The sequence below is a fragment of the Galleria mellonella genome, unplaced genomic scaffold (assembly GCF_026898425.1).
Source record: "Galleria mellonella isolate WM207_F2 unplaced genomic scaffold, CSIRO_AGI_GalMel_v1 utg571, whole genome shotgun sequence".
Taxonomy (NCBI): domain Eukaryota; kingdom Metazoa; phylum Arthropoda; class Insecta; order Lepidoptera; family Pyralidae; genus Galleria; species Galleria mellonella.
Window position 1 is genome coordinate 858,292 of NW_026442121.1, and position 26,795 is coordinate 885,086.

The 26,795-nt window shown below is 35.5% G+C and overlaps 1 protein-coding gene across 12 annotated transcripts in view; it reads right to left on the reverse strand.

The window, feature by feature from the left end:
- Positions 1–26,370, reverse strand: part of LOC113520470 (dystrophin, isoforms A/C/F/G/H-like) — a 48,085-nt gene extending 21,715 nt beyond the window's left edge. The window contains exons 1-3 of one of the 12 annotated variants that reach the window (XM_052899458.1): positions 26,242–26,370; positions 21,046–21,252; positions 1,583–1,644 (exon numbers count right to left, since the gene is read on the reverse strand). In XM_052899458.1, coding sequence (XP_052755418.1) covers positions 1,583–1,644; positions 21,046–21,166 — 183 coding nt within the window. In that variant the 5' untranslated portion in view covers positions 21,167–21,252; positions 26,242–26,370. Of the gene's footprint in view, positions 1–1,582; positions 1,645–16,278; positions 16,602–21,045; positions 21,562–26,132 lie in introns of those variants that run through there. The other 11 variants (XM_052899457.1, XM_052899448.1, XM_052899454.1 and 8 more) reach the window with 11 other exon arrangements.
- Between the last annotated feature and the right edge of the window lie 425 nt (positions 26,371–26,795).

Below are 26,795 nucleotides of genomic sequence, written 5' to 3' on the forward strand. Positions count from 1 at the left end.
TCTTCCTACTTTTATTTGAAAGTAACATTAAAAGATGTTAATAATATTATACAAAGTGTAAAAGTATAGACTTCTTTAATGCATATTTATTTATTTTTATTACTTAATTATCGTATTAGAGACCAGTATCCTCACACATGTTCGTCGCCGGTTTATGAAATACAATACAAGTAGCCAAACTATATTATTATAGCTATGCTTACTTTCTGCTGCAACGAAATATTGTCAACTTCTTCAATATATACATACACATCTGTCACGCTTGTGTCCTATTGGGATAAGCAGAACAAAATAGTAAATGTTTGTATAACATGTTAGCACATTCAACAATCGGCGTGGTGGTAGCGTGGTGTACTCGTGTACAGCGTGGACTGCAAGTGGACACGTCTCTAATTATAATAATTGTCCTCAATTTGAATGTGATGTGACAGGGGGCCACCGGCCGCCGGCCGCCGGCCACCGTGCCGCACATTAATCACCACGCATCCTTTCTACTCTTATTGCTACTATCTTCACGCCAACTATGGTTTATTATAAAATATATTCTATGTATTAATTAACCAAATGTATATTTGTTTACCACATTCATACCTACTACCCATAGAACAACAAACATCCAAACATTTTCTACTTATTGCACCATTTCTGCGTAAAGTATTATGTGTGTTAATAAATGATATATGGTCAGTCTGTCTATTAAAATCCATTTAAATCCATTGAGCTATTCAAATGATAGCTCAGTAGAACCCTTGACTACGGCCTGGAGATCCTAAGATTAAATCTCAGCATAATTCTCCGAATTTTTCAAATTAAAATTGATTATAAAAAATTATCACTTTGTGTTTCAGTGACTACGTAGAACCGTCGTCCTCTATTCCATTTCAGACATTCATATATTACGAGGACAGCTTAAAAATTCTCCATATCAGGAGGCAAGATGTAGCTAATGTAATGGAAATAAAATGTAAAAACAAGTGATGGTTTTTATGCAAATATAATTTTCTCAAATATGCTTGGAATTGTGAGCATTATTTTGACAATGTTCTTAGAGATAAATCAAAATTGCCGTACTGGCCAGATACATGCGGGCAGCGGCCGGCAAAAGTTGTATGAAAATCCATATCTGTCGTTTTGCGGCCAGATAAATTACTATGTAAACTCATATCTGTCCTGTAATTTAAAAATGGAGTGACCTTTTACTGCGAAACATGGCTACCAAGGAGGTAACCATTAAAAGGTTTTATTTAAATTTCGAACTGGCTTGCAAATAGAAAGCTGTTTATTGAAAAAAAAAAACAAAGGAACATTATGGCGCGTGAAAAATTATTATTGTTCGTTATTCGTCATTGAACTTAAAAAGTAAAATTGTATTTTTGATTTCCGCGCATTGTTTGAGAAAAGTACTATACAAGCCTTGGCCACAACTAGGCATTGATGGTGCCTCATCTACGCCTCGGCCCACATTTGTACGTTCGTCCATCAATGCCTCAGTTGTTGGCCGCTGCAGTAATGTACTATTGTTTTGCACTCTTACATCCTATATGCATTATTTGCGTTCGACATAGTAGGTGGAGGGTCTTACCTTCACTAACTGCGAATTTATCCACTTGGCAAAGGTTTTCTTTTGGACATCCTCCCTCTCGTCTGTAACAAAATAGTAATCATTAAAACACGCGTATTCAATGTAAATATACCATAACTAAAATACATGTAAATATGTACTAAGTTAGTTCATATAGACAAAATTTGAAACGTGTTTTATAATATTTTTAAATATGAGAAAAGGCTATTCCCAATATCAATAATAATAATTACAACATCAAACAAGAGGCGATAACACCACCCACCCGTATAGGCCATCGACTATTATATCCCTTATTGTGACTTTTCAGCAAACTTAGTACAGTTTTCACATTCAATTGTTCTATATTATCCATGTTTGTAATATTTTTATAAACACCGCACGTGGACTCATTTGCCAATAGAACGATCTGTGGGAAGGGATTATTAGTAATGCGGACTACCAGTCCCATTGCTAGCAATATACCCTGTCAGGTCTGGAAACCATCGTGCTGAATTTCAGGTGTATTCATCACGATTGGCTAACTGGCCTGCTTTTTCATTCTCACCTATCATCCCTCACTGGTGTCCCGCCAGCGTATACCGTTAGCACAGGCGGGGCAACTATTCCATTATCATCCGTTACAAAACAATAGAACGACCTAAATGCAACCAAATAGTATATATTCTTCATTGCACTTATAAGTTACATATAAAATAATCTATTTATAAATGTTGTGAGCAAGGATGGACTTATCTCTGACAGAGATCTCTTCCAGTCAACCCAGTACAGTAAGAAAGCATTTCGTTAGCGGGCAGCTGAAGTGCTACAACTATTAATACATAAACAAATATATAGTTAAATAAAATATTAAAATATATAATAAAATATTACATAAATACATACACTATAAATACATATAATACCTACCTACTTATATAATAAATGTTAAAATAAATGAATATACTACTTACATTAAAAAATATCGTTTAATGATTTTAAGATTTGACAGTTCAATTAGAAACATACAAAAAAAAATATTACTCAAGGGAAAGAAAAACATTAACAAATAATAAAAGTATATTAATTTAATTTCTCATTCAATTCGTCCCATTCAATTTTAGAGTTGTTTCTGTGGGATCAGGTAATCAGTGAGATCATCATACCATAACGGCCCATTAACGTCCCACTACTGGGCACGATCTATCCTCAGTAGAGGAGTTCACTAGAAGCTATTACCACGTTGGCCAGAGGACTAGGCATTTCGTTTATAGTTTTCCTTCGCCAGCACGGTGTACGGTGCTTCCTTTAGGCGACTCTTACGAAATCCTCGAGATGAAAAAAATGATGACATTATCTTACTCTGTCACCATTTGGAATAATGTAACACTTGGCATGACAACGCATGAGGGGTATCATGGGCAAAACAGTATACTCTGTTATGTCCATGGTAATATTCTCATGTCTATAGGCGACAGTTACCACTTTCCATCAGGCGGGCCATTAACTTGTTTGCCATTCTATGTTGCATAAAAAAACTTATTATTATAGGTGTTATTACAGAAATAGCTTTCTATAAAATGCTTTATCTATCTTATCTAAATGATTAGTGTATGCATATTCTCAGCTCACTGTCACTGTCTTCACATTCAGCACTTCCATGGAATAACGTCTCCCAAGCCTTCAGTAAAGTTATCATGTCACGGGCATCGCTTTATTACAGATAACGATGGGATTTAATTTGAAAAGTATGTTTGCGGATATTGTTCAAACTATTAATCAAGTGGTGTAATTGTAATCAACTAATTTATGTAGAGAATGTCACGAGCTGTGTAGCACGTTATATGGGTACACGTTGAAAACTGCCGGTGCGTGCGCGCCGCGGAAGCCAACGGGCTCGGCTGATCCGCTCCACCAATTTTTATTGTACGTATGTACGAGCAACATCTTGCCAATTCTGAAAGGCGACCTTCATTAGATCCTCCTACTGCAAAATACATGTTGATTTGACTTGTGATTCTAAAGAGACAGACTAGTTACTCCACATTCTGAACGGCATATGTCGGCGTGTACATGTGTCGAGGATTACCGATAACTTTAAAGGAGATGTACTCGTAATATATTTTAATAAATATATTAATACGGCGCCGGAGACGAGCAATATATTAATGAGTGATCTTTCGATATTTATTAACCGAGACAATTCAATGCGAATCGAGACGCGCGGTTAGCATAATTTTATTCATACTATATTATGTGACACGGACGCGCAATACGGTAAGGTCGAGTAAGATAAGTATTCACCGGCAAGGTCGCCGCGGCCGGCCCCCTGCTGGAAGCTGTTTCGTACATCATTTAGCACACGACACGACGCCGCACTGAGGCATCGTTTACACCAAAACGTACAGCACCTGCGTCTGATATGGCACTGTGGCGTCTTGGGCTAGCTAAGGCTATGTCTGATTCCATAAGCGGACTATCCTCTTGTAACTCAACGTAGCTAACTAATAAACAAAGTAAGGGTAATGTTTTTCTCACGAATATGTGCATTTGGATAGCAACATAGATAAAGTAATAACACTGCTGTACTATTTTTTTTATGGTACAACTTAGAATGGCAAACAAGCTGACAGCCCACCTGATGAAAAGTGGTGACCGTCGCCTATAGACATGAGCAATACCATGGACATAACAGAGTATACTGTTTCGCCCATAATACCCTCCATGCATTGCCATTCCTGAGGACTCAGGTGTTATTCCTCTGTACCCTGTAAATTCACGCCATATCTTACCCTTAAAACCGAAAAACAGCCATGCAAACACAATTACTTTACGGTTAAAACACGAATGGGACAGAAGTACCCAAGCAAATTACTTTTGTACAAAGTCTCCCTCTGGTATGAAATACTAATAATAAACAGTATTATATTAGTCTTCCCTAGGTGCTAAGTAACTCATAGTTCCTACACTGTGATAATAATTAGCTACCTACATAGAATAAGACTGAGTTTGCAAATTTGTGTTCCGGGCGCAAATGGCATTTTGTATCATCACAGTGTAGACTAGACAGACATATACGTCATATGTGTTAAATAAACAAAGTGGAATTGAAATCCTATTCTGAATGTTGTAAACGTTGACACCATAACTTGAATATGACTCAATTTTATTTCACGAACACAATAAGTCAATATCTGTCTATAACTGTAAATCGTTATTTGATTAGAATTATTTTGTTTAATTCCGCTACCTTTAGTATGTGTGCGACTGCCCGCACTCGAAGATTGACCACTATCATTATAAGCAGTTTTTTTTTTTCAGAAATTCGCAGTCAGCCGAACGGTTAACACTAGGCTGCGAGCAACGACCTATTAATTTGTCTTAAGATACCTTCATTCAGAGATGAACACGTGTGGCAAAACATGCATGAATGAAATGGCAGTTAGAGATTGAAGAATTGATTTGATTGGAAATGAATTCGAATTGATTGATTGAAGAGGAATTGATTCAATCTTCGTGTTGACAGTCGCACACATATACATCCGCAAAATAGCACCTACGTTCAATAAAATATTTAGAACTTCAGAACCAGATACACTTGTGAAATTTTGTGAAATCCCCAGGGACAGATATAACTTTTAGTTTGGTACATTCTCCTCCTTATAAATTTTTTTTTAATAAGCTGACGGCCCACCTGATGAAAAGTAGTAACCGTCGCCTATAGACATGAGCAGTACCATGGACATAACAGAGTATACTGTTTCGTCCATGATACACCCCATGCGTTGCCATTCCTGAGGACTTAGGTGTTATTCGTCTGTACCCTGTAAATTCACTGTCATTTTCCAGGCTTCAAACCGAAACACACTCATGCAAACACGACTGCTCTGGGGAAAGGGATTATTAGTAATGGAGACTAAGTACCCTATTGCTATCAATATATCAAACCAGGTCAACCGCCCGTGGTACCCCCTGGAAATGATCGCGATGAATTTCAAGTGTATTCATTACGATGGGCTAACTGACCTGTCTTTTTCATTCTTATCTATAATCCGTCACTGGTGCCCCGCCAGTCTATACCGTTAGCGCGGGCGGGGTTACCACTCCATTATCATCCATTAAAAAAAAACACGACTAGTAGAAACTTTCTACCGTGATGCAGTTTCTACTAGAAACACGAATGGGACAGGTGTACAATCTCCCTCTGATAATGTTTCAAGTGAATAATAAATAAATAAATACACTAAATGTTTCAGTTTCATAGCCACTATATACCAGTACATACGTTTATATGCACTATATACGTATCTAAAGTATTTATTTATATTAGATATAAATATTAGTTTCAATTTGAAAGCTTACGACTGTAGCGGTATATTGTTCTATTATTGTGTATGCGCAGTCTATATTCAGTAATTGTGTCATAAAGAAGCGTTGTAATCGGCAAGCTCGCAGTAAACAGCCGTTGATGTCTATTCCGCGGTCAATAGCCACAGCTCGCGACGCGACTCATTTAGCGTTTCTACAATTGTTTACGAGCTGCCCAAATTGATACAGTACCTACATTACACTACTTTAAAATGCTACGACAAGTAGTCCGTTACAATAGAAATTATAAAATATTCACCGAATTTTTTTAAATTATCACAAAAACACTATCTAAATGAAATTAGTAAGAAATCGGAACAATTAATCAAATAATCGATTTTTGATCTGTAGTACTATAGGACACCAGTAGACTCTCTTATAGTCGAATCGATTTATTCGTTCATATAACGTCCTTTCTGATAATAATTCATTCATTCATTATTGATGCAGTGCAACGAGTTGACAATACGTAGTAAATAGAGGCCCAACATACAAATACGCCAACATATAAATTATTATTATTTCAGCCGTTAACGGTCGACTGCTGACTATAAGCCTTTCCCATAAGGGGAGTTTTGATAGTAGTTGTCACGCTTGGCAGGTCGTTTGGCAACTGCAGTTAGGCTTTAGAAATGTTTTAACAGGGATGCTGCTGCCCATCTCTCCACCATTAAGTTCTTTTAGTCGCCTCATATAATTAAGAATTCATATAATTTTGTACATTTTTTACATTAGAGACTTTATATATATATATATTTCCAAAGACGTTATGGTTACGTACGAATAATATATTGTGCCTCTATTGAGTAACAATTCCAGGAGCTTAGCATAAGACAAAAGTATATTTCCGGCGAGAGACAGCCACCGCCCCCGCAATTTAACGAAATCAGGCGATGCACGTGTGGGCGGCCACGGCTATTCGTCTTCTAATAAAAGGGAAAGTACGATGCCACATGACGTCTAAGTAGGTAAGCACACGCCCTCTGCTACACTGGCGTGCTCCTCATTATATACAATCAAATATACCTACATATTTAAATTATGACTTAAAATTGTGCTCCGCAAAAATACAATATATACAAAGCGTTCACGCTCACTTTTTATTTTTATTCGAGCAATAAGTGCTTTATATTATTCCCAAATTCGTGTATAATATAGTATATATCATATATGTGTAAGTATATTTGTTATTCATATATATTTATTCGTTTATATATGTAATTTTAATATGTATGTATATCAATAATTACTAGTACCGCATTCGAGTATTCCGACACTTCCCTATGGTTGACTGGGAGAGAATGCTTTTAGCATTAAGTCCGCCATGTACACATATTTGTACTAATGAATAAATAAATAAATATATAATAAACTTACGAGTACTTCAAACACGATAAACTTAATTGGGGACAGTCACTTCAAATGCTTCCTTTAGACCTTCGCGGTAACTTTTGACGCAATCAAATCGAAATAACATCGAACAGACGTCAAATATAAAGTAAGGCAAAGTCTACTCACACTCGATTACATTAAAAATTACCCCGATGACACGATGGCTTCCTGGGGGAACCGCGTGGAGGTCGACTTGATTAGTAAGATTGCTAGCAATGGGGCTGTTGGACATCGCTAACAATCCCTTTCCCCTCAGGGCAGCGGGTTGATCTATTACACCATCAAGGTCGTCAATATTTTTTTTAAATATCTGTGAATTGTCGCTATTGCGGTTTGCAATGTTACTTCTCGTGAACTTCTTCACGATGGGCTAACTGACCTGCTTTCATTCTCATCTATCATCTCCCACTGGTACCCCGCCAGCGTATACCGTTAGCGCAGACGGGGTTACCATTCCATTATCACCCATTTAAATACACGCTGCCCTCGCCTTACGACGGTTGCAAATGTGATCCCCACACAATAAATACAAAGCATTTTAATAAATAAGTACAGGCATATCTGTTTGTATTTGTGTGAATGTTTTCTATGTATGTGTTAATAAAGAAAAAAAAAGTATGTATTTCTATTAGTTGTTTAGTACCTATAGTAGAGTAGAGTTCTGCTCAGTTTGGGAATACATATCGCTTATAAATATTTATTTATTATGTGAGAGGAAAAGAGGATATCCGATCATGCGCAAGATTCCGAGGCGACTGAGCACTCGGCGCCAACTATTTCCGGGCACTAATTTCTCTTCATTAAACACCAGCGAGCCGCACTTAGCGGCTGTATGTACTCGGCCACACCAGCACCAATCTAGTTAATTTTTTTTTTTTATTATACAGAAATAGAATGGTAACCCCGCCTACGCTATCGGTATACTCTAGCGGGATACCAATAGGAGAAGATAAGTGAGAATGAAGTAAGATTAACCATACATAGCCCATCGTAAATAATTCAACAATAATTGTCCATGATGGGTTCCGCGTAGAGGTTGACCTAATGGGTTATATTGCTAGCAATAGTTAGACCCCATTACTAACAATCCCTTTCCCCATCTAATCAGTGATTATGTATAACACGTAACGAGCGTTGAGTTGTTGAGCGTTGGAATGAGCGGATCACTTACGTGCTACATTCATTCATCCACAATAAAAACCCATGACATAAAAAGCGGAGACAAAATTAAAGCACATTCAACTAAACAAATAAATTTTAGAAAATTTGTATTGACCAATAATCTCAATAGAATGATTGCCCCGTTGGACGGACACGGCGAAATAACTTATAAACAATAGATTTCAAATATTCGAAACTAGAAAGCGGAAAAGATACCGCGTTGTAAAAATAGATTTTATATTGGATTATATATATATATATAATCCAATATAAAATCTCTTTTATAATCAAGTTAGTTAATGTGATGCAATATATGCGCGCCTAAATTTGAAAGCGGAAATTTTCCCCGATTAGTGTTACGAGTCTCCATTCACAGGATCAGTGACTGTAATGATTATAATGCGGAAACTTGATACGGAGTACGCGGGACAGTTACGTACAGCACCAGCGCCGGGCGTCGCCCATAAAGCCAACCCGTAAGGATATGAGGGCATACCGCATGAATAACAAACACCACAACAACTTTGTTTGTATGCACGCTGGTCCCTGGGCGGGGGATCATCGGAAACAAACCTGTGCAAGAGTACAATGAAGACCATTATCCGTCTCTAGCGCCTACAAATCAGGAGCAGCCAGATCCTCACAATACCATATAACTTATATTACAAGTGTATTATACTTTTTTTACATTTTACATTCCTGACCATCTATATCCCGCGGCTTTGTCTATGTAAATTAGAATAAAAAGTAAATTCAGGTTTTTTTTTTAATTTGGTCAAGCGCTAAAGCGGGCAATCGGTCTGTGTTTACATTCTACTAATATTATAATTGTGTACTTGGATAAAATTACTTAAGTTGCTTTCTTATATTTTTGTTTCTATAAAAACTTAGAATCAAGCTTAGAACAAAAATTACACAATAATCTTGGAATCCGTCGGAATTAACCACTCAATGAATGTAATAGGCGAAGTGACATCACTGCGTCAACAGGCTGACGACTGGCTGGCGCGGCGCGGGGGACGCGCAAGTTTTTATTAATTACTCGCCCATCCAGCTCACTTACTAGTGCATTGCAAGAAAATTCTCACGCCCATCATAATATTTTATCTATGTCCCATTGTTTGTATCTATGCGATCACAGGTTATCTTCTATTTTGAAAGTAGTTTGTTACGCTTACGCGATATGTTCATTAAATCTAAACCAACATAAATACATAATGAACTGCAAGTTCCATATGGTGTCGCCAAATAAATCCATCCGCATAAATTGTTTTTCTTTGGTAATTTTAACTACTATACAAATGAAGCAAATATTTGTTACTAATTACAACTCTGGGTCGACTGCCCACACGGAGCCGTCCAACTCAAAAGCGTCTAAAATACGCAACGTTTTTGACATATCGTAAACATTGCACACCTATGGTATATTACATTATGCAAACATGTACGAGTGTCATTCATCGTTCCCTGGCCTTTGTCCCATTATTTAAGATCAGCGAACTATACCTTTCGCTTCTACTGATCCCTAACAGTCATCACATCATCGGACGCACTACTTTTTAAATGACTACCAAAGGAGAGAAGGTAGTTTTTAATTCAAATACAAACAAATACAAGCTTAGATTACAAGCTTTGCTTCATTTGGAATTAAATAGCGTTGTGTAATTAATTAATATATCCAGCAGTACTTACAATTATTTTTGTAATCTTCACACCATCTTCGTGGTATAAAAAAAAAATAGATAAAATGTACGGTCGCGCTAGTTGCCTGTATTTGTAACGATTGAAATTGGCTTTTTTTTGCGGAACAAAAACTGCTCGTTGAGAAGCAAAATCATTGAAACATGCGATTCCGCGTTCTAAAATCAGACATTTTAGATATAAAATGTTTACAATTCATTTCGTGTGTATTTTAACGAATGAAGTGTCGCATTATTACTGAACAAAATGTATTGGTATGCATACTTAATGCACTTTTTGAGATTTGTTAGCTAGGTATGAAATAAATTAAAATTAAATAATATTCTTTGATCGTGCACTTCTGTAAAATGTATAAGGAAAATATTTTTTTCTCTTATCTACGTTGGTAGACAGTATACAATCGTTTGCATATAAATTAGACATTGATGAACAGCTAAATCTATACAATAAGAACATTAACTGAACATTTTCCGATCACTTGCCTGTAATGGTGCCTATAGAATGGCAAACAAGCTGACGGCCCATCTGATGGAAAGTGGTAACTGTCACCTATACACATGAGCAGTATCATGGACATAACAGAGTATACTGTTTCGCTTATGATACCCTCCATGCATTGCCATTCCTGAGGACTCAGGTGTTATTCTTCTGTACCCAGTAAATTCACGCCATATCCCACCTTTCAAACTGAAACACAGCCATGCAAACACAACTGCTTTACGGTTGAAACTCGAATGGGACAGAGGTACCCAAGCAATCGACTTTTCCCACCCTTCAAACCGAAACACAGCCATGCGAACACAACTGCTTCACGGTTGAAACACGAATGGGACAGAGGTACCCAAGCAATCGACTTTTGTACAATGTCTCCCTCTGGTAAAAATTCTTTATCTTATACCCTTTCAGATGGAATTTATCTTTATTATTATCAATAGCAAGTGTTCTAAATTTCTAGTTTAGTATTTTTGGCTCACACTAATGAATCAAATGGTCATTCAATTAGCACGTCTCTGAATCATTATAGAAAAAGATATTTTAAAGTTTGTGTTCTACAAATACAGTGTTATAGTAACATTGTCTATAGACAACATGTTTCTAATTATGCCAATTAGTCATATAAATATTTCAATACTGTCATTATAGTATCACATCAACACTATTATATAATACCACTGGATGATATTCAATAATAGGTAATACACACAATTCTTTATTATCAAAGTAGTCGAGTCATTAATACAACCTTCAAAACTTTCCGACTGCTTTACATATTAGTAGTTACCACAAGCAATATGGAATTTAGTACAAAGGAATCTTGTAACATAAGAAAATGATAAATTATATTGTGTTTACATACTTGTTTGGCTGTGTGTTTATATTTTGATCATGCTGTGTACGCATATTTTTGGAGGGTTAGCTTGAACAAAACATTATTGTACTGTAAATTTATATAATATTGTTAATTCTCTGTAAAGTGTACCTATTGAAATAAAATAAAACACTGAGAAAACATTTTGTACACTACCTATACAATTCAAAACATGGTATATGGGTAAAAATACAAAAATTAGTTCTTATACTTTGTAATTGTTAAGTTTACTACAGTAATCTTTTGGAGGGAACAATAAAGAGTATCTGCCCTGTGCATCTGTGTTGCAAAAATATGTGCAAGGCTTAATCAGGTATTTTATACTTAATAATTTAGTTGCACACTGAGAGCTAGTTGTGTCACGCCCCAATTGTAGTGAATATATATATATATATATTGTATGCACATGGTGTATAACACACATTGAGTAGTATGTAGGTATCTAGTGTCACAAGTACTCAAACTAGTTTCCTTAGGAAGAATATGATCCACTGAAAGATGTGGCCGGCTGCATCTAAGATTTCATAGCTGCTAGCTTTCTTCACTACAATTGGGGCGTGACAACTAGCTCTCAGTGTGCAACTAAATTATTAAGTATAAAATACCTGATTAAACCTTGCACATATTTTTGCAACACAGATGCACAGGGCAGATACTCTTTATTGTTCCCTCCAAAAGATTACTGTAGTAAACTTAACAATTACAAAGTATAAGAACTAATTTTTGTATTTTTACCCATATACCATGTTTTGAATTGTATAGGTAGTGTACAAAATGTTTTCTCAGTGTTTTATTTTATTTCAATAGGTACACTTTACAGAGAATTAACAATATTATATAAATTTACAGTACAATAATGTTTTGTTCAAGCTAACCCTCCAAAAATATGCGTACACAGCATGATCAAAATATAAACACACAGCCAAACAAGTATGTAAACACAATATAATTTATCATTTTCTTATGTTACAAGATTCCTTTGTACTAAATTCCATATTGCTTGTGGTAACTACTAATATGTAAACCAGTCGGAGAGTTTTGAAGGTTGTATTAATGACTCGACTACTTTGATAATAAAGAATTGTGTGTATTACCTATTATTGAATATCATCCAGTGGTATTATATAATAGTGTTGATGTGATACTATAATGACAGTATTGATTCAAATTTTTCAAATTCAAAAATCATTTATTCATGTAGGACATTTTAGCCGCTTATGAACGTCAAATTTTTACATTATAATTTTATATTTACCCTACCGTCCAGTTCGGTATATAGATCCAATTGAGAAGAACTGGCAAGAAACTCAATTGAATTACTTTTTTTTTTAAAGCCAGTTTATTTACAATGTATATTTATATAGGTGTCTATGTCTAACATTAAATGAAAATTCAGTGCATGAACAACTATTGCCATGCACACTCGTCATTCAAGTAATCGTTTAGTGAGTAATAGGCTTTGCTCAGTAAATATGATTTAACAGATGTTTTGAATTTATTTAAGGGTAATTCCAACATATCCTTTGGTATCTTATTGTAAATTTTTATACCTATTCCCATAAAAGACCTATTAACTTTTTCTAAACGATACTTGGAGACAGCAAGTTTGTCTTTAAATCTAGTATTAATATTATGAATATTGCTGTTTTTTGGAAATAAGTCAAGATTTTTATGAACATATAGAATATTTGAATATATAAATTGAGAAGCAACGGTGAGAATATTTGCCTCTTTGAATTTCTCTCTTAATGAGTCACGACTCTTCATACAGTAGATCGCTCGAACGGCACGTTTTTGTAATATGAATATATTCTTAATATCTGCCGCTTTTCCCCATAGTAATATTCCATAAGAGAGTAAACTATGAAAATAACTAAAATAGACTAATCTAGCAGTATCAGTATCAGTGTACTGTCTAACTTTACGCACGGCAAAAGCTGCTGAACTTAGTTTCGCTGCAAGGCTTTGAATTTGTGCACCCCATTGTGTTTTATTATCTAGTGTGATTCCTAGAAAGACAGTAGATTCTATAAATTCGAGAGATTCGTCATTTAATTTAATATTGCAATTAGTATTAAAACTTTTAGATAGAGAGAAATTAACACATTTTGTTTTTTTAGCGTTTAACATAAGATTGTTAGTTGTAAACCAGTGCAGGAGACGCCGCAAAGCACTATTTACATCGTCATAATTATTAGTCATTCTATTAACTTTAAAAATCAATGAAGTATCGTCTGCAAACAATACTATGCCGCATCTATCCTGCATGGCATATGGGAGATCATTAATGTAAACTAGGAATAAAAATGGACCGAGAATAGATCCTTGAGGTACACCCATTTGCACAAGTGACCCGTCAGACGTAGCGTTGCTAATCTTCACTTTCTGTATTCTATCAGATAGATAAGATTTTATTAAATTTAAAGCATTGTCTTTGACGCCATAAAAAGCAAGTTTTTTTAGCAATGTATTATGATCAACGCAATCAAAAGCCTTAGAAAGGTCACAAAAAACACCTATCACATCCATTTTAGTTTCCCATGCAGCAATTACGTGTCTAAGCAACTCTGCACCTGCATCTGTAGTTGAACGACCTTTGGAAAAACCGAATTGACTATTGTGGATTAAATTATTTAAATTGAAATAACTGACAAGTTGCATAAGGATTATTTTTTCAAAAATTTTACTGAGTGCTGGGAGTATGGATATAGGTCTATAATTTATTGGGTCACTCCTATCTCCAGATATTAGATATTGAAATATTTATATGACTAATTGGCATAATTAGAAACATGTTGTCTATAGACAATGTTACTATAACACTGTATTTGTAGAACACAAACCTTAAAATATCTTTTTCTATAATGATTCAGAGACGTGCTAATTGTATGACCATTTGATTCATTAGTGTGAGCCGAAAATACTAAACTAGAAATTTAGAACACTTGCTATTGATAATAATAAAGATAAATTCCATCTGAAAGGGTATAAGATAAAGAATTTTTACCAGAGGGAGACATTGTACAAAAGTCGATTGCTTGGGTACCTCTGTCCCATTCGTGTTTCAACCGTGAAGCAGTTGTGTTTGCATGGCTGTGTTTCGGTTTGAAGGGTGGGAAAAGTCGATTGCTTGGGTACCTCTGTCCCATTCGTGTTACTACCGTGAAGCAGTTGTGTTTGCATGGCTGTGTTTCGGTTTGAAAGGTGGGATATGGCATGAATTTACTGGGTACAGAAGAATAACACCTGAGTCCTGAGGAATGGCAATGCATGGGGGGTATCATGGGCGAAACAGTATACTCTGTTATATCCAGGGTACTGCTCATGTCTATAGGCGACGGTTACCACTTTCCATCAGGTGGGCCGTCAGCTTGTTTGTCATCCTAAGCTGTATAAAAAAAAAGAAATAAGGGTGTAAAATATGGAATGTATGTTAACAAAGTTTGCCATCTTTAGTCATAAATATGAAAGTGAGTTTGTTTGTTACCTCTTGGTGTCATGATCGCTTAACCATTAACTATAAAATTTGGAATACAGGCACTATATATCCTTATCCATTCTATATATATATAGATAAGGATATGAGCTACTTTGTATCCAGGTCACATGAATGAAGTTGCAGATGTAAGCTACTATTATATTTTCAGCTATAGGTGATGGTAATCATTTTTCACCCAACGGACTATCAATTTATGTGCCACTCTATACATCAAGGAAAAGGAAATTGTAACACTATTATGTTATGTTTAAATGGTATAAAACAAAGCCCCTGTCTACCATCTGTCATACATTCTTCTAAACTATAATAATGAATTTTGATATAAGCTTCACTATCATTTTGTGTTTATGATAAGTTTTTATGTACATCATATATTTGCATCCATACAAAGCCAGGCAGATAGGTATAAAATACAATTAATATTCATTCACATAACACTATTCAGCTATGCTTATTTGAAGCTTGAAACTGCATAATAGAAGTGTCTAACAGTAAACTGTAGGGCAGTTGAGATATTTAAGTATTTGATTATTTTTGAGATTTTATAATTTTTATATGTATATGATAAAAAAAATTCAATTAAAAATTACAACTATATAAAATGGACTACTGGGTGCCTATGCCTATATAAGATTATAATAAAAAAAAAGTTTTAAACACTGCAGTTCCTTCCCAGAAGGAATAGTAAACTAAATTGTTCATAAGGCTTTCTGTACCAAACTGACCAGCAGACTTCAAAAAAATTCTAATCTAAAATTATATTTAAAATATATACTTCAATAGAAATATATTTATTTATTTATAATATTAAAAAAAAATCTTAATTATACCGTAATTGTTTTAAACTTAGTTTCAAAATCATGTATTATTAAGTAGCTTCTGGTTTAATATAACAAAATGATTAAGTAACCGATGAACATGATGGTGAGAGTAAATTCGGTACGGATTTCAGTTTTATCAACAGTGTGTACAGAGCGAGCGATAAGATAGTGTCAACGGTGTAATATGGGAATTTTAATCGCCCTCATAAATAAAGGCATCGGTGTGGGGCGACGGCGACGGCGGCGGCTCGGCGCGGGAGTCGCCGCGGCCCCGAATCGTTGCATCATTAACTTAAAACACATCATGTCGATTCGTAGATCGCCACTCAAGGTCTTGGCGCAATACACTTTTATTTAAGTAATTACTTAACAGCGGGGGCCGGTACCACCCCTCCAGCGTACTTACCGACGATGCTCGGCTCCATTTTTTCAATAAATATCCAGACTCTTTCCCAATCAAGTTAAAGTTAAGCATAAAAAGTTCTTCTGAGACATGACAACACGCACACACTCACAAATCGCCACTCCCAAGCACAAAGTTTATCCAAACTTTTTAGAACTAAAATTAGTGAGAACAATCCATCAGACACACTCTGATAGCGATCACTAAATAATTCATTCACTTTTAAGCACAAGAAATATCACGAAAAAGGAATATTAACAGAAAGCGTGGAAAACATTATGACGATCAGACAGCAACTTAGTACCGAAACTAAACACAAGTGACAGATTCAGTGTTGCTAACTCTAAATGAAATTAAATGCTACAATTTATTAAAAATAAAATAAACTATATTTTTGTTAGTTCTCTAATAACGTCAATAAAATGTATTAAGATTACCTTTACTTTAGACCTTACTATCTAATTTATCTTTCAAATTATTAGGATGATGAACTGAACGAACAACTGTCCATGTTGTTAGTCTGAGCATTTACGGAATATATGACCATTTTAAACATAATACATTTAAATAAGCAAATATTGTTAACTAAGATTTAAAAGAGTAGCTATTGAGTTTCTTGAGAATTTTTCTAAGCAGATAATAACATTTCAAATCCAGCAGTCCAATCAGCAGTCTAAGTCAATAACATTTCAGATCCAATGGAATCAAACAATTTGACAAAGCTTGTGAAAAAATGTATTTGAATGGTGATGATTTTGAATTCGAACTTCAATATTCTATAAGTGAATAAAAATTAACTTAATATAGGCTTCAAATATTAATTTTAAGTTGTTTGTTTACAAGATTGTTTCTTTCTCATATAAAGTAAATTGGACTAAGGAAATATTTTTCAGAATTCCATAACATGGCGTGCTCTGCCTGAACGGTTTAAAATAAAGGCCTAAGATTTGTATTTCGCGACATCAAGTTTCTTAAAAAATATTAGTGCAGTACTTTCCCACCAGCCAAACTACTAGCCTTACTAAAATGTGTCGAATAGTTTAAAGATTACACAAACAAATATTGCCCCGTAAAAGCCGGAGCAGGTAGCTTTTTTTTTTACAACACAGGAGGCAAACGAGCATGCGGCTCACCTGATGGTAAGTGACTACCGCCGCCCATGATCACCCACAACACCAGCGGCATTGCAGGTATGCTGCCGGTCTTTTAAAAAGGAATATACTCTTTTCTAGTAACATCATGCTCTCTGTAGGTAGCTAGTAATATCATAAAGCAGGTGTTTTATTAACTAGCCAAATAACTTGAAAGAGCTTAAGAAAAGGTCTTTATACGTGTTTATAATATAATAGAGTCAAGACTTACATCATTATCTCATCTGAATAACCTAAAGGAGTACAACAACTAATGGACGTTACGTGCTTACGTACGTACGTATGTATGTACGTATATATAAAAAAATCTAACTCCTAATCATTAAGAAGTTGTTCCTTCCATCATTCGCTTAACAACATGAAATAATGCTACCAAATGCAAAGTATCTGAATAAGTTTTGAAAAAATATGCAACACCAAATATGTATGTGCCTATAAAATTTGAGGATTACTCTTGATTTCTCTGAAATCCCATCATCAAATCCTGACTTGATGACTCTTCCTCAGGAGAAGTAATATTCTTTCGAATACAAAAATAATTTTCAAAATCGAACAATTGACGGGGAAATTGGTGAGCTAAATAGAAAAATATATAGTTGAACATAGAAACTCCTCCTTTTTGAAGTCGATTAAAAATGTGACTTTTCTTTTTCAGTGCTAAACTTGTTATATATTGCTAATTTAGCAATAAAAAATTTCATCTAGCAACATTCTAAAGTTCGATGACACAAGTTTTGATACCGGCGCGCGATATTCGAAATAAACAATTGAAGTAATTTCAAGTTATCGAAAATTTTATTGATTTAGATGTTTATATTAGAAAGTCCGTATCATTGATTACTTGATTACAATTATTATATTTATTTATTAAATCAGTCCTCAGTATCAAATATTGATACTCACATGTATACTAATGGTAGTGGAATAAAATAAAATATGAAAGTATCTGAAAGTATAATCAACTAACCAGTTATTGATTTTTTTTTTTTATATTCTCATCTATTTTGTTAATTTCCATTTACAAATCCAATGATTGAAATAATCAGTCATGGCCGAATGCATGTTGTTAACCAACATCAAAAAAGGAGGTATTTATCAATTCGGTTCTTTTTTATGTTTGTTACCTCAGAACTCCGCCATTTACAAACCGACTTGGAAAATTCTTTTTTCTTTATTTGAAAGGATATACTTTGGAACCAATCTGTTCCATAGAAATATATCAAAATTAATTCAGTAGTTTATAAAACAAAATGACTAGTTTTGCCATGATGAAGCGACTACACGCTTTTATGTTGAACAAAATATTAAATTATTTAAGAAAATATTATACTGTTATTGATAATTTACTGCGGAGTACTGGTGCATACACGTAGGTACATATAAAGAAGGGAAGGAATTCTCGGTCATGAGGTCTCCTGGTTTTTGTTTAATTAATGTAAATGAAATGGTGCTCCCGCTTATATTATATTAACAGTATACAATGGCGGTCCACTTGTGGAGGATGAAGCTGTGTGGATTGTATAATCCGTATTGAGTAAAATTCTAATAACCATGGAAACAACAGAAATACTCCTCAGGTTGACCACTAGATGGAGTTGTTATTTTAGTATGTGTGTATATGTGTGTGTGTGTCTGTGCTACAACGCGATATTTTATTTTTGTTGGATGAAAATGGAATGGCAGCTTCACCTGCGCTACCGGTATACGCTGGCGGAGCACCAGTGAAGGGTGATCGATGAAAATGAAAACAGGCCAGTTAGCCCAACATGATGAATTCATCAGGAATTAACCATAATAGTTTCCAAGGGGAACCGCGAGGAGGTCGACCTGGTTGGGTATATTGCTAGCAATGGGATTCTCAGTCTCCATTACTAACAATCTCATTCCCCCCACAACGCGATATTAAAATTTCTAACAAGAGTATATAATACTATAATAATATAGGAATATATTGAAAATAATAATAAAAATCTCATGTGGTAAACGTTAAAGGTCTATTTATTTTTTGAAACCTAAATTAAACCGTACCTATACTCTCGTGGATGTGAATAAGGCTTTGTTTATCGATAAAGTCAACTTCATGTTCATGTCCCATTCAGCAAGAATTAACCACACACGGTTTACAGAAAGGGACCACAGATACATCGATTTGAAGGGGTATACCACTATCTATGGGGACTAGTGGCTCCATTACTAATAATCTCTCGTCCAGTTAGACTAGTACTATTGGTAGACGTAGAGCATCCTGGAAATCATCATTCTTAATTCTTGATGAATTTGTCAGGATGGTCTGTATACCTTTACTTTATCCTCACCTATTATCACTACCTGGTATCCAGCCAGTGCATACCGATAACACGATGATTTCCAAGGGAGTGCAAAAGAAGGATCCCTTTAATAACAATTCCCTTAAAATAATTAAAATATTTCGACTTGCGAACAATTGGGTAAGGTAATAGAGCACAGTCATTCATATTACCTATTGGATTTATTCTCTTATTTTTATTTTCTTTTTACGCATGCGTAGTGCAGGTAAAATAAAACCATAACAAAGTCAAAATTCTATAAAATTTTCACAGCATAAGTTTGTTCAGTGCATAATTCCTCAAAACTCATATTCCGAAGCCATCTATTTGTCAAATAGAGTATCGCTCTAACTTGACAATAGATGACGTTACAAAATAAATGTGATAAAGTTCTCTGCAGATTTATAAATGTTTAAAGATAATGTACCACAGGGAGACTTTGTACAAAAGTCGATTGCTTGGGTACCTCTGTCCCATTCGTGTTTCAACCGTGAAGCAGTTGTGTTTGTATGACTGTGTTTAGGTTTGAAGGGTGGGGTATGGCGTGAATTTACTGGGTACAGAGGAATAACACCTGAGGCTTCAGGAATGGCAACGCATGGGGGTATCATTGGCGAAACAGTATACTCTGTTATGTCCATGGTACTGCTCATGTTTATAGGCGACGGTTACCACTTTCCATCAGGTGGGCCGTCAGCTTGTTTGCCATTCTAAGTTGTATAAAAAAAAGTGTATAAATTGATATCGGCATTTAAATAAAAAAACTAACGTATTGGCTTTTAAGTGTCTCAGAAACATTGGGCTCGATACTGAGGCGCCAATTCTCTAAACATTTCCTAACAATTTCAATTCGATATCGCAGATAAATTTTATTGTAAGAACCAATATGAACTAAATTTCTAATATGTAGATAAAGTCAATATTAATATAATTTTAATTTGTGATCGTCCATAAAATAGTCATTTCGTAAAATTATCAAATTAAAATATTAGATATAAATTTAGAGAAATGGTACCTCAGAATCGACCCCTTTGTATAAATTCTTTACATGTGCCATAGATGGCGCTAGCAAACCGCTCGATAAGGCCCGATTTTACAATGTTAAAAGTTTAGAGATATCATACTACCTAGTGCCTGTGCATGTTTTTTTTAGTTACAATTGAACGTCCCACTATTGGAGATTAAGTACCCACCAATATTAGCACTAGAGTGAATGAGGGCTAAAGAATTTCTTAGGAATTTTTAAACATAATCGGCAATAACAACTCTTAGTCATAATTTTTAATTATTATAATATTTTCTTACGAACTTACATTTGCTGTGGTTGACATGTTTCTCGTACGGTGTGTATGCGTAGTGGGGCACTTCTCCCACCTCCACCACCCATGTAATCTTGCGCTGCGCGTGCGCCAGCAGCGGGGAGCCCGACTGCATCTCCTCTCCTCTAGGACTTGCTGCTGCTACACGGCGCTGTGCTTGTCTCCTTCCCTCAGCCTCTCCGGTCCTCCGTCACCAGTCACCTGCGAGCTGCCCTGTGAGCATCTCGTCACAGTACACTCAGAAACACTGCACTACTGCACTGCACCGCATTGCACACACCACAGAATTTGCGCAGAGAGATAGCGCGTGCGTCGTTTCACTATGTTCACTCAGTGTATTGAATATTCATCAGCATTGACGTGTTTAACCCACATATCAATAACATAAACGGTTTCGATGTTTTTGTTCGGTTTGAATTCCTAGCAACTATGTGTCAGTATTGTATACTCATTTAACAGTCTATTATGTAAAAATTTGTAAATAAAATATATACTAAGGGAACCTGGGCACTGGCAGATATTAGTTTATCAAGTGACTTCAAAGACTTAAAGAGTTTCGGCATTGAATTCTGATACAGGTCGAGCCTAGCTGATCATCTAAGCCAGTGAAGGGTATCTTATTGACCGCGACAGAATGATCGTGTAGCGATAATATACAAAAACACGAGACTTTCGCCGGCGAGCGGTGCGGTGCGGTGCGGTGCGCACACGACACGCACCTAGGCCATTACTTTGCTATCGCGGTTATTTTTAGGTATGCAGTTCACCTTGACAACTGGCTTTGAATCCATAGGTGAGGGCGCGTGTTCCGCCCGCGATGCAACCCACTTGTGTCCGCGGTTCGCAAACTGCGGCAGCCACATCTACCTATTTACCTATCCCACGAATAGTAATACACTAATATGTAACTATACAATTTGTTGTAATCTGACTCAAAAATTCAAAACTTATGTTTTGAACATCTAGAAAACCTTAATTTCTTGTTCTGACGTAGATACTTCTAGACCCCACGGGTTTTGTACATCTACACAAGTATAACTTGTTCCCTATTATTAAATTACTATAAGTCTTTATTTTAGTGCTCGTAGAGGAAAATACTGTATGAGTTCATATGTTACGTTGCAACTCTTCCTGTCAGCTGTGTTTTCGTGGCTGTAATAAAGTACTCTAACTAAATGGATAAAACTCATATGAAAGCAGGTATCTGACATTATCAGACAAATTGATATGCCTACTAATTTAATTTTTGCCTAAATTTTCTGGGTTCCAATGATGGTAATGTCCGTTAACGAATTAAATTAATCCGATAGATACCGACATACTACTTTTATGCTACCAATCTATGTTAACGTATGCTACGTCAGATTCAAACGTGCGTCGTGAAATATTTACGAATCAAATTGAATGCTCGTTCACCGCAACTTCAGTCCAATAATTTCTTTGACTATATCTGTGTGGTTTGAGGCTGCGAATACAGCTGGCATTGTTTGTAATTATTATTATTACTGTATGTTTTAGTAGAATAAACAATATTAATAGCCGTGAGCATATATATTTTATAAAAAAAAAAAATTGAAACCAATTTTTTTTATTTCTGATGGTTCATTCATAAATTTAATTTAAAACATGTACCATTCAGTTACCTAGTGCTGTTTAAACCATCTTATTCATCCAATATTCAGTAGTCAGTGCAATGAACAAATAAAATAGGACAGGGTCAAGCAGGCTGACTCGGGCACGGTGGAACAACATTCTTAGACTACTCAGCTCGGCCCAGGTGCGGTGGTGCGTCGTCGCTCGCGTAGGCCTCCGCCGCGCCGCCGCGCCGGCCGGCGACCGCGGCGGTGCGCGCGCGCTGCGCCTGCGACGCGCGACGTCACGACAATAGTCGCAAGCTCTCACAACATAACGTGACGCAATATTCAGTACGCGCGCACCCGGGCCTATGTTTAACTGACATTTTCCGTTTATTTTCAACTCTCACTTCTCAGTATACGAACATTAATCTATCTAATATTCTTCAAGAGATAAGTCTTGTCTGATGTACCTATTGACTCATCATCGCTAAGCTTAGATTATTGAAGTTTTAACTAAATAACTAACCTTTTTTATGATTCCTTTTAGTTTATTCCTATGCATGAGAAAAGAGGTACGGAAAAAAATCATAATTATCCCTAGCGATAAGACCGCCTGTTGTACCTTTATATGTATATTTTAACCTGTATGTCATGCTACTGTATTTCCGTTGAATTGTTTATATGTCATTGTTTATTTCTATGATTTTAGTGTCATAAAGAGTAAAATAAATAAATATAGTCTCTAAAGGAGAAAAGGGATTCTAAGTTGAAAAGGAGTCTATTTTTATATCCAATACCTAGATGCCTATGTATCTGATTAATTACTTATTTTACTCAGATAATCATGAAACTTTTAACGTCCATATTTATCAAGTTGGTCAACAACACATGTACCTACCAGATAAACACCGCACCCGATGAAGCCAAATACATATTTCATTTCTGTTGGAGTTGAGCGCTCAGCAGATTATCTGTCTATCAAACTCAATATCAAGTATTCGTCATTTAGTCTAGGCGTAACAATAAACAATCTCTTTTAATCTTTATTATTATAGTCTAGGCCAGATATGGGCGATTAATATTAAATTATTTACGAAATAAGATAACATAATTTCTCCTACTTATCATTAAAACAGTCCTCGCTTCTCATATCTGTGGATGATGAGATGGATCTGTGAGAGACTAATCCACGGTCATTCATGTCACTTGCCGCTAATCGGCAAAATGCAGCTTATAAATAATCTACAATAGATAACGTTATTTCATGTTTTATTATTAGAGACCAATTACAGGTCGCAATAAAAGTGCAGTGTCCTTTAGAGTGCAGATGTTGTTATACAAACGCGCAACATATGCCCGTGTGGCAACGGTGAGGTTGACCCGCCGCGCCGCGCCGCCAGCGACGAGACCACAACACAATGTTACGCAAAGAGTAAAGTAATCCCTCGTCCTACGTATGTATGATATGCACACTGTACTTACAAATTACTGTTATCTCATTTTAGTAGCCGTCGTGCAATTCGCTCTTATCACATATCTTAGCCACTCGCTACACCACTGAAATACTCAACCATTATAAATTTAAAAAAAATACCGCAGCACCGTCTTGTCGCTAATTGACTAGTGCTTGTACTCCCTATTTTGGTCTAGATAAGTGACAGACATATTTTCTTGCATTTTTTTGTGTAAAAGCATACTTCTTATACGTAAATAGAGAATCGTATTTATACCAATATTTGCATTATGTGAAGGTTGGGGACTTAAAACATCTCTAAAGCCAAACTGCGATTGCGAATCCGCCTGCCAATCGTGGCAACTACTGGCAAAACCCCCCAAGGGGGAAATTTATGTTCAGCAGTGGACATTTCAAGGTTGATATGTTGATGATGATCATGTGGGAGTTTGAACCTTGGTCTATGGAAGGTGAATCATTCATTATTATTCTTATGATTGTACACTAATAAGGAGCAATTATGTTATTTCACAATTTCTCATATCTTTTACATAATTATTTATCCCAATTTTTTACTTCATCGTAAATGTAACAAAAATACTGACAGTAAAAAATGTCTAATCTTACTTCATAAATCAAAATTCGGCTAAAAGCATTCTACCTATTCTATAATAAAATGTAGCAAAAAAAAAACTGGAATGTTCACTTTGAGTAGGTATCTGTATTAAATATTCATATATTTGTGTGTGTACGTTTATATCTCTATTAAAAACAGAGCACATATTTTAGACATTTCGTTAAAATAACAAATGGTTTTAAATTTCAAATTATAAATATAGTTAGGCAGTAATTGTAGCATCGATTTGTGAGGCAAATGAGAATAAGCGTGAAGTTCATGGTTTCATAACAAAGCAATCACCTCGCTAGCTGCGGACTCGCTGTACTCGTACCTACACTGTACACTGTACCTGACTACGTACTTACTGAAATTACAACCATAAACACTGACACAACTACAGACACGACTTATTACACGCGGCAGGTATTTATATTATATTATTCTAGCTGTTACCTGCGGCTTCGCTCGCGATTAAGTGTAAATTAAGGTCAATGGTTGTATGGAAGCCTGTAATTTCCAAAGTAAGAAGCATGAAAATTTATTCTGGTTACTAAAAGTTTATTGCGGCGTTTTTATTTTTCCTTGCACACATATTTTTTTTATTATATATTTGTATATTGTAGATTTCACATCGTAGTTTTAAAAGCTCCATTGAAAAATAACTCTTGAGGCTCTCTCTTATGTAACAAATGTCCATATAATATTCTTCTAGATAGTATGGACTTTTCCTGTATATTTAGCTCCAATTTACATTTTAAGTAATGCCAAAATTCGGGACTACGAGTTGTATAATAAATCCCTATATGACGTGATAATATATTAATCTATTTCATAATAGGATCTTTAAAACTTCATGATTACCATTTATTCATATGACAGCTTTTTACGGAAATCCGCAAGATTAGCAGCAACTTTGTATTTGTTCTAACAATTAGACATTATTAACAGTAATGAACAGGCTCATTTTTCGGATAGAAAAATTCTGGGCTCATAAGGTGGCCACTGACCCTCAGAAATTGTGGGGGGGGGGGGACGGATTGTTAATAATGGAGACTGAGAATCCCATTGCTAGCAATATACCCAACCAGGTCGACCTCCTCGCGTTTCTCCCTGGAAACTATCATGTTTTCGTTCTCATCGATCACCCTTCACTGGTGTTCCGCCAACGTATCCCGTTAGTGCAGGCCGGGTTACTATTTGCGCCCATAAAAAAAAGAACCTCAGAAATCGGTGCAAATGTTTCTCAAAATAATTGCGCCGAATTCTGTAGTAAATTATTTTGATATTTTGATTTGTGACGTATATCATCATAACAATGTATTATATTAGGATATTAGTATTTTTAAATTTTGTATAAAAAATACTTAGAAAAAGTATTATTGCGCACACTTAAAACATCGATTAAAACACAAAAATAAGTAAGGGCTATAACGTTATCTAATCAGGAACTGGCACTGCTGGCCTAGATATGGACGAACAAACCAATAAATTCCTTTTATCACTGACACAACATGTTATTTATCGTGAAACAATCATAATACCTATTTCACTGGTAATAATTTGTGTGCATGCACAGTCAATTGTCAAATGCGCGCGAACGGCGCGAAGTCCGCGGCGCGTCGTGTTCGGAGCGCGCGAAATTACGTCTCAACGGTTGACTGTGCAACTAGCGACTGTCAAACAAAACAGCCGGCTATCGATAAGCATTATTTTGATAATTAAAGCACCAAACACGTCACAGGTGCAGCTTTTATTCATTTATCTGTTATTATTATTATTCGTTATCAGTCGACCAATTCATTACATACACACAATGACACTAATAGGTAGTCATTTATTAGTTATCGATGCATCCACATTTAGAATGCAGTACGGTTAGAATCTGATCAAAGCAGATGCTACTTCTGTTAGTTAATTAACTTGAGGCACAGTAGTGTGCATGTTACTTTGCGTAAAAAAGGCCCAGTGTTCGATGCTCAGTTGAAATAATTTACGAAGTAAACTTTTCAAAATTGGCTCTAGTATGGCTGTACTAATTCTAAGTATCATCATTTGTTTTTCTATGTCTATACACTGGGATCTTAATTGTCTGGTT